This window comes from Amblyomma mixtum, chromosome 3 (assembly GCF_055824585.1).
Source record: "Amblyomma mixtum isolate Tamu chromosome 3, ASM5582458v1, whole genome shotgun sequence".
NCBI classification, from domain to species: domain Eukaryota; kingdom Metazoa; phylum Arthropoda; class Arachnida; order Ixodida; family Ixodidae; genus Amblyomma; species Amblyomma mixtum.
Genome location: NC_143014.1, coordinates 182,040,137 through 182,056,035, shown reverse-complemented (window position 1 = coordinate 182,056,035; position 15,899 = coordinate 182,040,137). Strand labels below are relative to the sequence as shown.

The following is a 15,899-nucleotide window of genomic DNA, read 5'->3' as shown; positions in this document are numbered from 1 at the left end:
GATTTCTCACATCATAATAATACTCCCATAACACAAACACAATTGTCACAGTTATTCACGCCATCATCATTGCGTAAATCCTTTCACAAACCAGCCAGCGCTTGATCACTCATTGTGCCTTGGGGTAAGCACCCATCAGTTTTATTTTCCTCTCAATTTTCAGCCCCTTAACTGCAAATGGTTGACAGCAGCGGCTGAAAAAAGCTGAAATGTCAACATTGTTTAAATGTCAATTCAATGGTCTGTAGAGTGCAGGAGCCCAAGAGCACGACGCTCGACAGATAGCGAAAGAACAGTTGTCCATAAAGAGGCCGTTTGCCGAAACGCTGCCTAAGCAACGAGCGAACATGCTGAAACTTGTACCAGCAACCACCACGTTTCAGCGGCTCGTTCATGTGGCGAGCGCGGTCAGGGGCACAAATAAATGTTTCTGTTGCGAGTGCTGCTAGTTGAGCCTACGCATGATGCATGAGTAGGGTGCCTCGATGTCTATGCCTCTGGCCCATCGAGGCACCCTGCGTATGGGGATATCTCTAGGCCTCATGCACAGAAACAGTGACAGAGGCTGCACCAACAGGGTTTAATGTGGAGCAACTACTTTATCTATGAAGCCTTCCATTCTTTTTCCTCCAGTACAGAACCGAAGAACACGTTTGCAGACTTTTAACTTGTCAGTTAGCACAGCTGTCTTAGGTCTGCTTAAGTTTGAGACTGTTATAGCTATTCGGAGAATATTATGATTGTGCCCTTTTCCTAAAGCTAAATGCTGTGAAAGAACTGAATTCAGTGCTGAGAAACATTTTTCAACATTGTGAATTGCTATCAGGGCACACACTGAGTGTTGAACCAAGCTCCTAATGATGCTGCCATTTGTTTACCATGCTTGTGATTTGTGCGATCAGGGTGTATTTGGGCAAGTTTCAATAAATCAGTGTAACAGACGATTTGTGCCAATACAAACTTTAGAAAGAGGTATTTACGTGCAAAAGCAAAGAAAAACCATGTTTTCATAAAATTTATTGACTCCTTTTCAGAACACTGGTTGCTTTTTTTCCTGTAAATAAATATTCTGATACAAATACCATGTCCTCATCAAACGCAAGAAGATGAAACGGGGAAGCACGTGCAGCATACGTTCATGAACGTATGAACTTTGTACAACTTCAGAATCAACACGGTGCCCACAGAGAAAAACAAAACAGCCACAGAGCACAATGAGCCAGAATATGCAGAGTCAATAAATAGCCTCATAAAACAAATTCCATATATAAATGAAATACAAATATGTAGTGGTGGTGGCGGTGAAACGATGGTTGTATATACACACTGTGCCAAACTCAACAGGCCGACTGATGCGCAACTATGTAAGAGAGAGGGAGGAAAAAAAAAAGTGCCAAACTTGGAATCTGGCCTTTTGTAGATAGCCATCATGCTGCTCGGTCTAGGTTAAGCTGTTCTGACACACACAGCACAAGAAACAGACATGCCACACACCATTCACTCTCATGCATCCCTCTAAGATGGCAAGGAAGGCCTGAGTGCTTCCACAAAACCACAGATGTGTCCTAAACCAGTACCTGTGCACTTGACCTTACATTCTAACACTTTCTTACCCACTGCACAGTATTCGCAAGGGCACAAGTGCTGCTGGGAAAAATTTTATACACAAATGATAAAAAGTGGTGGAAGGCCGCAACAAACGCAACTGTGCTTGAATAAAGGAAGCTTCATGAAAGCAACCCATAGCATGAAAAAATTAAAAGCTCCTTCAACACAGCAGTTCCATTTGCTTCCAAAAGCATAGCTACCATTGCCTCTTAACACGTTCACTGCGGCAGCAACTTGCAAGCCCTCATCACTATGCGTCGTGGCTCAATGGTGGGCCACCCTTCTTGTGTGCCTCCGGCGAAGGCAACTTATTGGAAGCCACAATAGATTGCTACAGCAACTTGACGTGTGTTTTTCGCAGGCTCTTTGAAAAACCTGATCTGTGCCATGTCTTCATCGTGCCACACGGCGTTCGTGCCGCACAGCATGAATACAAGACATGACCCACCGGTGACCCACGACACAGTGAACGTGCTAAAGTCTGAACAAGTTAAGAATCGAATTGGAAGGTAAAAGCTCCAGGGTCAACATTAAAAATTTACCTAATAGCTCACATAAGAAGGATTAGACTGTGCTCAAAGACACACCTTTTTCACTAAACAGTCAGCAGAACTAGAGATTAAAAATTCTAGAGCTGACAAAATCAAAATATATATATATATATAAAAAACATTATGTACGAAGCATTACATTGTGCTCAAAAGAGACATTTTTTTTCACTACATGATTAGCAGCTTTGATTACCCCACTACCCCATGAGTCACAAAAGACTTGAAAACACCAAAGGATAAAAAAAAAAGAAAAAATTACTCCTCAGCAAAATAACCCTCCCATCATAATGATAATGAAATTAACAGATACGAAATATAGATTTCCACATCAGATGCTCAAGAGAGCATATAGCTAATATAAACAGAAAAACCATGCTTTTAAATGACCTTAAATACCTCTCTGACAAAAGACAGTCATTAAATAAACTACAAGACATGAAACGTCTCTTCCACATATGTGCACTTGTGGTTACATGAAGTAGAGCTGTGCACGGGCTCGGGCCCGAAAGCCCGTACCCGGCCCGGCCCGCGGGCCGGGCTCGGGCCTTGCGGAAGTCTATTCACCCGGGCCCGGGCCGGGCTCGGGCCACGGTATATTTGTCTCGAACGGGCCGGCCGGGCTTCGCGATCGCGATTGCTCCTGCGTGGCTCCAGCCGCCCTACTGTTGCAAGGTTCGAAACTAATCTGCAGGAGCGCCGCACTTGCCTCAAGCCGTCATCAATGGATGATTTGTTGTTTTTACATAATAACTTGGAGTGATAACTCTCTACATGCGCCGTGTTTGCATATACTCACCAATTTTCATCTAGACCATGAGAGCTGAGCATTTTAAAAACATTGAAATAAACTGATTTTCATTAAATTATCTCTTTCTGTTTCATCGTCACTTCAATTTCAGTTTTGCAGGTCGGGCCGGGCCCGGGCCGGGCCTTAACTTGGGCCGGGCCCGGGCGGGCTTAGGCTTCTTCAGTGTCGGGCCGGGCCGGGCCTCCGTCAGTAGTGTAGGGCTCGGGCTGGGCGCAGGCTGAAATTTGTGGCCCGTGCACAGCTCTAACATGAAGTCCGATCAATATTAAGTTTTCTGCAAAAGTATAACAGCTGGTTTGGCTTACCATTCCACACAATAAGAACAAAGCCGTCGAACATGGCCTGTTTCGTATTGCCCACAAGCAATTGCCAACACACACGAATCCACAATTCTCTGCCTCCTACCACAAACCATGCCAATGTAAAGCCTTGACCAACGATGGGGAAAAAAGAAAGAATAAAGAGGAAATTGACGCGGCATGTTATATACAGAGCTAAGAGGAAAACAGTCAGGAGAGAATGGCATTCTTCACAATTAGCATGCACACATGCTGATGAGCGGAAGCTAGGTCATGGAATCCAGGTTTGCCACCTTGGCCGATCAGAATCCCAAGGCAAGGCAGACATGCTGGTGAAGGGGTGTTCAATGTGCCTGGCCTTGGGTGATCAGCTGTCTTCAAGAACTTCGATGACACGCTGCATGCTTTTGGTGGCTGTATTTCCAAGCACACCCTGTGAATAAGCAAAGAAACAAAAACACAATGCATTTTTGTGCCACAGCCAATGAAAATTACAAGCAACGAGTGCCAGAAAAACAACACATTAATATCAAACCAACCAATATTTTGCCTAAATTACTCAATTTTCCTGCGTTGCCAAATGTGGAAAACTTCCATCGAAGTGCGAGAGTAACTCAGCTAAAAAGATTAACAGAGTATGTTTCATAAGCAATGCAAGATGCGAGAAACCCTTTCTAGAGTCAGTAAAAATACTGTTTGGTGCATTTTGCTTTAACTAACTTGAGACAGCAGGAGAACACTGCATATGCGTTGTTGGTAAAAATGTAACTGACAATGGCAAATTAACCCATGCTGAAGTTCCAAACAAACAAGGTCCAAAAACAGACCCAGACAAGCTCCACAGATCAGCTCCAAGAAACAGTTTGGAAGTTGCTCGCTAGTCTGCAGACTGCTTTCTCAGCTCTGCAACGAGCATGGACAATGCTGCATCCAAGCAAGAATGTCCCACATGAGGTACTGGGAGCACTCCGACTGTCTACATTCGTGTTATCGAAATGGTACTGCCTGTCACCATACACTGGCAGCTCCCAAAGAAGTGACCCACAAGACTGCAATGGCCCAGTCTTGAATTATAAAATGCATATTTCGTGCCAAATCAGTGGGCTGGCTGTGTGCTTAGTCTGGTGTGATTTGTGGGTGCATGGGGTCTGAACACATGCTGACAGTGTTTCTCTCCTAGCCATATTATAGTTTTCCAAGTCGGAGATGCTGACAGGCAGCTTACACATGAAAAAAAGATTTGTGTGAACTGCTTTTAATCCCTAGAATTATTGACACCTAACAATTCATTCAGCAAATGTGGTGATAACAGATACTGCTGCTGTGGTGGTACGGTGACCTCAAGGAACAGATCAACTCCATAGAGAGCCTCTTATCTACTAGCCACTAAACACAATTCCCATGCAGGCATTTTCTTTTCGCTAATGTCAACACAACTTTAATACATATTGCGCTCTACGCACCATATTTTCCAGTCTACACATTGCACCCCCTTCTAAGTACTCTTTTTCAAGAATATTTTGTCGATAAGTTGTGCCTCTGCATAAGGTATACAGTCAGCAAGATGGAATTACACCAAGAGATTTTCTGTTCTGTTACTGTTACTGCCCAATACAAGAGGAATCCAGCTTATTTTTCACCAGTGATATTCACTGTCACAAAAATGAGTCATGGCAGCCTCTGCCAATTGCACAGCAAAATTCTGAACACAAAGCTGACCAACAACAATTAGGTAAATAATGAACGTTGAGTGAACTGGAACAGTTAGAGTGGCAAATTACAGAATTACTACTTCTCCAATCAGCAATCTTCAATGAGCAGCTGCAGAAATCTACTGTGATAAACTTAAGTCGAAATGTGAAAAAAGCACCTTACAGACCTAGTGGGAGAAATGCAGCATCATAAACTCCACGGACGTCTGTCTCACATAGTATAATATGCCAGTACTTAAATATATTTAAATTCAAATAGCAGAAAGGAAAATTTACAAACAAAGGCTTATATGCCGACACAGAAATGCTATATATGGACTGGACCCTTAGTTTTCGGGTAAAAAAACATTGATTTTGCCCGATTCTTGCATCCCTAACAGATTTCTTAAATAACAGGTTTAAACCTGATTTCTACCCTAAAACGTTTTCCTGTGTACAAAGCTCAAGACCCTGCATGAAAATCAGCCCCAGTCTCATGCTTAATAGAGAGGGTGTTTTCAGTCAGCTCATCATTTTAAACCTTTTAGTAGTGACGGTGCTTAATTTGACATGAGGTTTGAACAGTACATTCTGGAAGCGAGAAGCCAAAATATAGGTACTGACCAAATGTCTTATTGGCACGGCTGTATCAAGTGCTAAGCCCGCTACAACATCCTGCTACAAGGCTGTTTTGCATTTAAAATGATCGCTGTGACACTGAATGAATGTTTTCACAGCATAGAAAAGCAGGCAAGTCCTGCGTGGATGTGGAAGTGCTGTGCAACAGGTGATAACACTCGAGGCGAAATAAATGTAACAAATTAGAAAAGAAAAAAAAAAAAACTGAGCTGGCAAAAGTGTTGCAGTACTACAACCTACTGTTTCCATGTTGTTTCCAAAACATGTGCAATAAAAATAGATCGTTTTATGTCCCGCACAAAAACAAGCTCTCATAATAAATTAAAATTGTCTTCTCCTGCAAAATATGACCTGATAAAACCCAAATTACGAAATGTTTTGCTGAATCACCTGATTTGTACCCAAATTTGAGCTAAAAAAAAAATATCACCAGATTTTTTTCCCCTAAATGTTGGGGGGAAAAAAAAATCCGAATACAAATAGCTCTATTTATGGATAGCACAGTAAAATCTTGTTAATTCAACCCCCATTGATTCAGAAATCTGGACAATTCAAACTGCTGGCTCGGTCGTGGCCAATGCCCATGCAAAACTATGACGTCATACACTTGTTAGATCGGACACTACAGGTCTCGTACCGGCTAATCCGCACGGGCTGCAGGGTACGCATTGTGTCTCTTCTGCTTCGTTTGTTTTCATTATGAGTGACAGCTTTATTGCACATTGGCCAGCACTTTCTAGTGCCGTTTTGAACCAGCTGTGCACACGCTGCCATGTTCTACATGGCTCAGCTGTCGTGACAATTATGTTCTAGGGAAGTACAATCTGTGCTCTGTCACTGTGACCCGCCATGCCCAACACCTGAGACCGCAAGTAACCCGATGAAATAGAGACCATCTTGAAGAAGGCGTGGCTGAGAGGGTCACGATGAAACTGCTTGATGGGAGGAAAGTGCCATCGCCATGAAAGAAGTAACGGATGCTAAATAAAGGAGCCATCAGACAAGAATGCAGGTGGAAATTTTTTCTAAAAACTCGGTTCTCATCTTATTGTTGGACTGAGGAGAGGCAGCGATAGAACCACTGCTGAACCATTGCAGTAGCCAGACGTGATGCTATTTAGTAAAGCTTATGCATGGTATCGTCTCGTTGCTCTTACATGCAGTGCAGAAACCTGCTTAACGAAGTAATACCTGTCCTTAGCAGGTGATGACAATGAAGAAACAGCCCTTCACTAGCAGACGGCAAGGATGTCAGGCCTCCTGGTTTGCAGAGGCACGTAAGGTAGCAGACAAATGCCTCAAAATACACAACTGCCCTAATCCAGCAGTACCAATGTTTCACTATGCCCCTGGCTTCCGCACATTTTTAATTTTCTCCTGCGACTACAGCATTACTGAACATTCAGGTATTGCCATAGATGTCAAGGATACTGACCTTTTTTTAGTTAAAACAAATTTTGGAAATTCAATGCGACATACTTTTATACCTTCCTTTCCCACCCCCGTTTAAACTGAAAATTCAACCCCTAAGTTGTGAGGAAAGGAAAGGCATGCAGAGCAGTAACTGTCTCATTCTCAGTGGACACTTGAACCACATCGTGAGGGAAGGGATGAACGAGGGAGTGAAATGAGGACGAGAGATTGAGGTGCTACAGTGGAGGGCTCCAGATTATATTTGACCATTTGGGGTTCTTTACCATACACTGCACAGCACAGCACAGCACAGCACAGCACATGGGTGTGTTTTCAATTTCACCCCCTTAGAAATGTGGCCAGGATTTGACCTCATGTTCTCAGGCTCAGCAGCTGAATGACAACCACTGAGCCATAGTGAATAAGTGATAAAGCTAGAAACAAATAACAACTTTGTGAAATAAGAATAAGCTAAAATGGAAGGGGAACAAACACATGCAAACAGGACAAGGGTATGGACAAACACGACAAACAGTATGGGTAGATTAAACAAGTACCTACCGTTAGGTTGATAAAATTGTGAAATTTCTTAAGTGCTTCGACCAAGGGCAAAAATTTGCCATCTGGAGTGTGCTCTCGCAGTCTCTCAGCCAACTCCTGGAAAAAATAAAAATAAATAAAATTTCCAGCCAGTATTTTGCACCCGTCAAAGGCAGGCAGCAATTGGAAAAACAACAGCATACAATCAGAGCAAGGTGTTTCAACTCTGCATGCACATGACAAGTACATGACAAACGTTTGTCAAAAATGAAGGCAAAATGACAATCACAGTGCACATCAGGGCTACGACACCAAAGCTCATAAGGGAATGTGCGTCTATGGGTCTACAGCAAACCCATAGGCACCCATAACTTGTATACAATCAGAGCAAGGTGTTTCAACTCTGCATGCACATGACATGTACAGGGTCCGTCAAAAGTTCCCAGGCCACATGGTCCGCTTTTCATCGGTATATCCTGGCACTTAAGATTCCAATAGAGCTATCGAGGTTTTCAGATGGTAGAACGATCCTTCTTCTATTCTCTACAGATATTTTGAGCTTCGAGGGTTTCTCAACAGCCCGACTATGCTGCTCAAAAGCAAACCCTGTGGCCTTGGAACTTTTGACGGACCCTGTACATGACAAACGTTTGTCAAAAATGAAAGCAAAATGACAATCACAGTGCACATCAGGGCTATGACACCAAAGCTCATAAGGGAATGTGCGTCTATGGGCCTACAGCAAACCCATAGGCACCCATAACTTGTGCACAGGAACACACTGCACGGCTGTGTGGTCTCTAACAGAGAGAGGTACATGAGCATCAAAACTTATGTGGCCTTCACTGTCTGTATGTGTGACAAATATGAAAAGGATGCAAGTTACTGGATGTGTTTAAAAGACATTCATGTAACCTGCACTGCTTTGGGAAGCAATATCATTACATGAGAAAAAAAACGAAAAAAAAAAAAAAACGGGGGGTAGGGCACCTCCTGGAAGTCAATTCAGCCTATCCTTCTACACTTTGTTTCTGATCCGTGAATGAAAAGTAGCCAATAAGCCATAGCTTACAATGGCCATCAACTATCTTATTTTGGAGCATCAGATACATAGTGGCGAGCAGATGGAAGGCCAAGCAGTATTGTGCATGTGATATAGCTGAATAACAGCAATCAACTCTACCGATAAACAGCATGTCAGCTGATGAATGCAATGCTACAGTGAGCACTATTCAGAAAAACGAAGGTGCCTGGCTAAAAGTTAAGATGAACATAAAAAATCTTTTGAATATTCAGATGATTTGAACAGTTTGACCAATAATGCACGGTGTGATTCGAATAACTATAATCATCGTCACCATCATCACCAGCCGGACTACGCCCACTGCGGGACAAAGGCCTCTCCCATATCTCCCCAAACTATATGAAATTTCAAACATTTGAGCACCCCCATTAAAAAATTGACTGTTCTGCACCCCTTTTCTTCTGTGCCATGAGACAAACTTTTCTCAATGGGAAAACTTGGCCTGGTTTTTTAAAAGGCTGGCATTTACACAGCCAATTACTAGCACTTTCCTTATGAATGTCCACTGCCCACAACATTCTCAACAGCCCTCAAGGTTTCCTTGTTGAGGGACAAGGAAAGCACAAAGGTGAAGTGAGGCGAGAGTGTGATAAATGTGACCATAAGCGTTGTTACCGACATCAACAGGTATTTAAGCCTGAGTGGACTGGTAGGTGACCATGTGCACATGTTGACTTCAGGGAAGCATGTGCTCCTGCACAACATATACTGAGCTTCATGGTGAAGGTAGCGCCAAAGACGAGGTCGAAAGGAAGAGCAAGACGCGACACGAGCTTGCTTTTTCCTTTCATCCTTGTCTTTCACGCTACCTTCAACATGAATCCGATTTGACTTACGCAGCTTTCCACCTTACTGCATATACCAGGCAGCAAGGTAAAGTTGGCGTGATACTTCTTTTGTGCTGTAATACAAATCCTGCAGTTTCCCTTCTGGTAACACTTTGCTTATTTGGACTTAGAGGGGCCAGAAAAAACGTCCAAGTTACCTGAAAGTCAAGTTATCAAATGGCCCCCGAAAAACTGCCTGGAACTGTTAGTGTAATGCGACATTTTTTTTTTTTGCAGTTCCATCAGATGCCTTCCTGCGTCAGATGCCTTCACCATGTCCTCAATGTACTTTTTCGCACCGCAAGTCACGTCACCGAACCTGCTGTCCGGAAGATCTGGACTGGTGCTGGGGCCCTGGTGCAGCTGCATGCCAGTGCTGACAAGACTGAGAGGGCAGGGACTGGGCTTCGAGCCAGATGACGCGGCCACCGGACAGTGACACTGCCGGTCCCTTCCTGTTCTCCCCTATGTAACCCCATCTCTCGCCTCCTCTTTCCTGCTCTAACCTTGACCATGCTCTCTGTACGCATCCCAACAATTCGGGCCTACCCACTGAATACCCGCGGGCAGCAACCCGACAACAGAGGAGACCGGCGGCGGTCTTGGAGGCAAAGTTCTATGTGGTTCTTGCCATGCATCATTCCTGCTTTCGAGGCACCCAACTGGGCACACGAGAGACTAAAGCTCTGCCAACACAAAGAGTAGCAGTGCATTTCAATTAAAGTAATTTCACAAGTAATTAATTCCTTTTGCGGCAAAATTGCTGCTGCAATATAATTCAGTACAGTAATTCAATTACTGCCATGTCTGACACACACAGAGAAGGACCAGTGACAAGCACGCAGATGGAAGCAAGAGGGCACGTTGGTGTTTGTATTGCAAGCACACAAACATGTAGTGGAGCTGAAACATCTTTTTAATTTCTTAACTAGGGGAGCACTTCATGAATCACCATGATGGTTATATTCCCAACCAGATGGATTTCCATCAAATCCTGGATTTCTTGAGACCTGATTAATACAGCTCTGGAATTCCCTCTTGTCAGGTTCATGGTGCTCACTAGTTCTCGCATCCAATGCTCAGCACGCTTTCTTCCCTTACAACTCCTTTGTTTGTCCCCACATTTCTTTCGCATGCAAGAGCTGGCCTGCACTACCACTGAACTTTCAGCCGATTCTCAGGCCTCGTCTAGCACAACATATCGCACATGCCCTAGACCTCACAACTACCACTGTGCTCTACCAGGCTCTCGTGTAGCCCCCCCAAGACACCTATTCTTCACAATGCAGCGGTGGATCATCACGAAAAAAATGTTTCACTCGCTCGCTTTAACACTGTCACCTGATATAATCATCCTGTGCCACTCCTGCACTTTACATCACAGTTAGGCCTCATAGCAAAAAAAGCAGGTGAAAAAAAATTAAAAAAAAAAACCACGCAGGGCAGAGAACTAGTGCAGTTGGCCATGTGCAAGAAAGTCTTGCATGTAGATGAGCACAAAAAATGTTACTTGCCTTGTTGTTCTGAACAGCACAGCCAAGGAGCAGGGCAATGTAAGCACACACTATGCTGTGTTCCATGTGCTTGCCAGCTTTTTGAAGGGCTGCAATAAAAATAAAAAACGAAATATGAAGAAGCTATAGTGTTTTCAAGACATGTTACACACACAACCTGACACAATTCAAAAGAAAAGGCGTTGGCTTGCAATTGTGCAAATACAGTATCGATCACAGTGCCAAGTTCAGGGTGCACCTATATTATGCGCGGAAATAAAAAAATCGGAATTTTCGCGACCGAATTGGGGGTGCGCCTATTATGCGAGTAAATACGGTAGTCCTCTAAATTAACAGAGGTATCGCAAAAGTTTATGGGACGAGGCAAGTCCACAGTGAGTGAAAAATTTTCACCTTCGTCGCGTAAAAACTATCAATGAACCTTCTAGTTACTGTAGTTAGCATGCATGTTTAAAATGGAGCCTTAAAGCCAGTTGTATTCCTTGATTATTCAATTTGGTGGAGTTGTTGTAGCATGCCCATTTTCCAAGATCTCTGTCTCCTAATTTCCAATTCCTGCAAGACTGTGGATAAAAGCGTTAACTTCTCCTAGGTTTGGTGCACTTGTTGCATATGATGCTTCGTCTGCCAACAGTTCGGAGCAAAACGTGAGGTTTATAATGGTTTCCCATTCACTTTTGGCTAGCGAAATCAAAGAAATGTCATATGCAACAACTGCTTCACAGTGAGGAGGAGTTTCACACTGCTCAAAAGTGTGTTGAAGCATAATTACCGTATATTGACGCAATTAGGTCTACAGAAGTCCCATTTTCAAAGGCTGTCCTTATTTCTATGATTTCTATAGCTTCTGCAGTCACCGATCGAAAATTCAGATGCCCAATTTTTTTCGGACGTGCTTCCGTATTCATACTTTTTCGCGGGCACCACAACATGCCTCATAGTGTTAACTGCTAATGAATAAGAGCACCAGAAATTTCAGACACATTGCAACTAATTGCACAATTTTTCAGAACTCATTTGCATTCGTCGCAGCACCACCAATATCCAAGCCACCGTACATAATATTTATAGTAGAACTTCATTCATTCAGACTTAATTCTTTTGCTACCGTGGGGAATATGACGGTTTTTCAAGAATTCAGTCCTGTTTTTTCCCCGTAAAAACTATTCCATATAAAATTTTATGTATATACGAAAATATGCAATATTCGTGATAGTGATTTACTTCTTGCTAACGTTTGGACAGCCTAGAGCGTGCAGAACGGCGACTGTGCTTGGCTGTCACCGTGTTCAGCAGCTTCCAGCGTGTTGCACCACACCGATGCCAAACACACTTGCGGGAGGCATGAATCTTGCTGCAGCACCGCTGCGGTGCAAACGCGAACACTACGAGATGCGGTTGTGCAGGATGCCTCCAAAGCAGGTTTTTGTCATCCGCAATTTCCTTATTGCCAGCAGCTTAAAAATAGGATTTCTTGACTGCAACAGATGATGATTATGCGGGATTAAAGCGGCTTCCGTGAAAACAGTGCAGAAGTGCGCACGCATGCCAAAAGCGGCTTCCGTGAAAACAGTGCAGAAGTGCGCACGCATGCCAAAACTTTGCCAGCTCCGAGTGCCCTACCTCTTCACTGCTGCTTCCCTTCTGCAAACAGCTGCTCAAGCAGACAGAGAGCTATCACACGGTGTTCAGGTAATCCCAAGCACATAACAATCATTAGAGCCACAAAACCTTGAAAATTCCAGAGAAGCGAAGCGGCTTACTAAACGAAAAAAAAAACGGAAGACGGAGAGGTACATTTTTTTTCATGCATGCTTCCCGGCCGTACGCTTTTTCGCTTGCGGTGCCGTAAAGATTGAACAGCGGTGATTCTACTGTAGTCGTCAAAGTTAGTGGAATTCATCGGTGCAGAGTCATTTCATCCCGGATGCACGTGGGAGGCATGCGGCTTCACGAATGCGGGTGGAAGAAACATAGAAGTGCTTTTCAAACCACAGCCCCAAAAATTCACCGCGGCCCCAACTGTTCCACTGCAGCACCATCAAAACCTGCGTGCTGATAACAGGCAAAATGCCTCTCATTATGCAAAAGCCACCGCGGAGTTCATAGAATAACGTACTGATGGTTTCGAGATTTGGTTTTGGCTCTAGTCACTAGGCCTAATTCCGAAAGCCAATCCCAACAGAGTGCTTGTTTCAGCCACCTGTCGATATCTCATCTTTATCAACACCTTTTTCTTTTTGTTTCAAGACCTCCATATGGCAGTCACAGCGTAGTTCCTGACTCAGCGGGTTCACTTTCACGTCTGGACTTCGTCCCTGCCCGCATGCTCATCTGCAACGTGCTGAAGAGTATATCGTATAAACATGGGTAACGGCCACACCCCGTTTTCCCGAAGGAAATGTTTAAAACAAAAATAAATCCGTGTAAGGGCCGCACCCGAACTTTCCACGACCCAGGTGGGAATAGCCTTCTAAATGCACGCGCCGTGGCCTCCGCGATCAGCTTCGGCTGCGAGCAAAAGTGCACTTGATCGCGGAGGCCACAGGATCTTCCAAGTGCCGTCCATGGATGGCGCCCGAGGCCGCGGTCGTCATCATCATCATCGTAAACTTTTTTTCTCCACCGCGACCTCCCGCCATCTACATCAACATCAGCATCGGCAGCCTTTTGTTGTTTTTGTGGCATGTTAGCGTGCTTGCCGTAGTTGTGGTGGTTGTACAGGAACGGCCGTGAAGATTCGAAAAGGCGGCCCCTTGCGAGCCTGGTTAACTCTTTCGTTACCACGCCACTGTGCTTCGATCACCGGTGATCGAAAAATTCGAAGCGCTACGGCAGCACGACCGCGGCCGCTACGGACTTGCTGAGTCATTCGGTTTGTTGTTCACACATTAAACTTCAACTTCCTGTTTAGTTTATATTTTTGCCAAAAAGCGGCAATTTTTGAGACGCGCTTGAAGTTTGGTGTGCGGCGTCGGGCGCTCCGAACATGCCGTCATCATCGGGAATGGCGCTCGCTCGAAAAAACCTCGTTCCACTCAATTCCGCTGCGTTTGCACCACATATTTTTGATGTATCGATTAGCATGGACCCTGACGACGATGCTGTATCGTCAGGTACTGTTTCGAAGCCCAAACTGGGCAACGAGAGCCCAGAACGCTCGCCTGTGCGTTCAGATTCCTCGTTCCGGTCTGTTTGTGCGAACCGAAGCTCCTCATTGTAGCCGTTACGGTGATGTGGCGCCATCTATCTAAGTTGTTCTCCAGAGACTACAGTTTCGGTTTCTGCGTAGAGAGAAATTTTCCCACGACGCGCGAATTTTTGAAACGCCCTTGAAGCGGAGGGTACGGCGCGGACGCTCCGTGCATGGCGTCGGGCGCGCAGACGGCGTGCGCTCGGAAAAACCTTGCTGCGCGCAATTCTACTGCGTTGACTGCAATTATTATCTATGCTACGAGTAGTAGAGTCTCTGGTGACGATGTTGCATTGTCGGATTTTGGTTCAGACGCTGTAACTGCGCAAACCGATCCCGGAACGTTGGCCTGATAGTTTCGCTTTCTTTTTCCTGTCCGCTTGTGCGGGCGCATCTGGTTTGTTGTTCAGACGGTTAGTTCCATTTTCGGCCTAGTTCGTAATTTCCCCGCCAGTCGTGCATTTTTGAAGTGCCCTTGGAGCATAGGCTTATAGCGACATAATACGCGGTGAGGATGGCGTCGCGTCGAGGTCGGGCGCTTCGCGCGCTCGGAAGAGTCCCGCTGCACGTGATTCTCCAGCCTCTGCAGCTGATTTTCAAGATCTTCCGAGCAGCAGTGACTCGGACGAAGATGTTGTAACGTCGGATTTCAATTCTGCAGCTACATCGCAGCTATACTTATCGCATACTATATATCGCAATATCACACCTATACTTGTTGTGTTTTATATTTTTTTGAATTTTTGATGTAAATTAAATAAGTTTTGATTTGTATTTTTTAAACCATGCTTACCAAGCTTTCGTTTGGCGCATAACATTACATTTCCAATTTTTTTTTGTTGGACTGTAAAAATCATATAAAGGGCACTCTCAAACGAGCCTTTTCAAGAGGCATGAGGAAAAAAAATTCTAGCTCGAAAACTATTCAAGTTATAATTTTTAAACTTTAATGCCATGTTTTAGAAAGAATTTGAATTGTTTTGTAAATTCTATAATTTTTTTAGTACAAGTGTTTGGAAAGTTATTGTCATATAAACACAGAACTTTTCTTCTTTTTTACTTTTTGTTGTGTTTACTGATTTTTTTTCACAGCATTTCAAGCAGAATATGTGTTCAAATAAATTTCATTATAAAGCGCATTCATTCTATCTGAATTATTGTTATGCATTTTATATAATTTTATCTATCACACTTTTTCTAAAAAAAAATTTTGTCTGAGACATGTGAAAAATGGTCGTTTTTCCCGTGGTAAGGAAAGAGTTAATCACCCGCTGCTCCGGCTACAGTGGAAGCAGCGGGTCGAGGATGACTGCACAAGATGCGCGGCAGCGCGGCCGACACGTGGCGTAAATTTCGTCGCGCTCGGCCAGAGAAAAGTGCCTTTAAAAATTCGAAGACCATTTACCGCGTCCGCCGGGAGCGAACCGCGTCTGCCTAGGCGGGACCGCGTCTGCCTGGGCGAGCTTCAAACCAACGTAACTCTGCCTTCCGTTGCGCGAAAGGGACGGTGTAGCTTTCGTGTGCTGCCGCCGAGCTTTGCAGTTTTAGCACGATGGGCAAGCGCCTTAATAGCTACACGGCTGGGAGTTAGCTCTCGAACATGCAAGCGTGCGGCGGGCAGGAAATTCGACGCGGCCGAGGAATGCATCCGATGATGGTGCAACCAGAAGGATGCATTGAGAAACACAAGCTGCCCAAAGCCTGCTTTCCGAGGCAAGCCGTGCAAGTTTCC

At 44.4% G+C, this 15,899-nt stretch overlaps 1 protein-coding gene across 1 annotated transcript in view; it reads right to left on the bottom strand.

Moving 5' to 3' along the window:
• Window positions 1-999: 999 nt before the first annotated feature.
• The window catches only part of wapl (cohesin release factor wings apart-like), a 78,334-nt gene continuing 63,434 nt past the window's right edge, over window positions 1,000-15,899 (bottom strand). The window contains exons 16-18 of the mRNA XM_089582143.1: window positions 10,975-11,063; window positions 7,571-7,666; window positions 1,000-3,699 (exon numbers count right to left, since the gene is read on the bottom strand). Coding sequence (XP_089438269.1) covers window positions 3,634-3,699; window positions 7,571-7,666; window positions 10,975-11,063 — 251 coding nt within the window. The 3' untranslated portion in view covers window positions 1,000-3,633. The remainder of the gene's footprint in view (window positions 3,700-7,570; window positions 7,667-10,974; window positions 11,064-15,899) is intronic.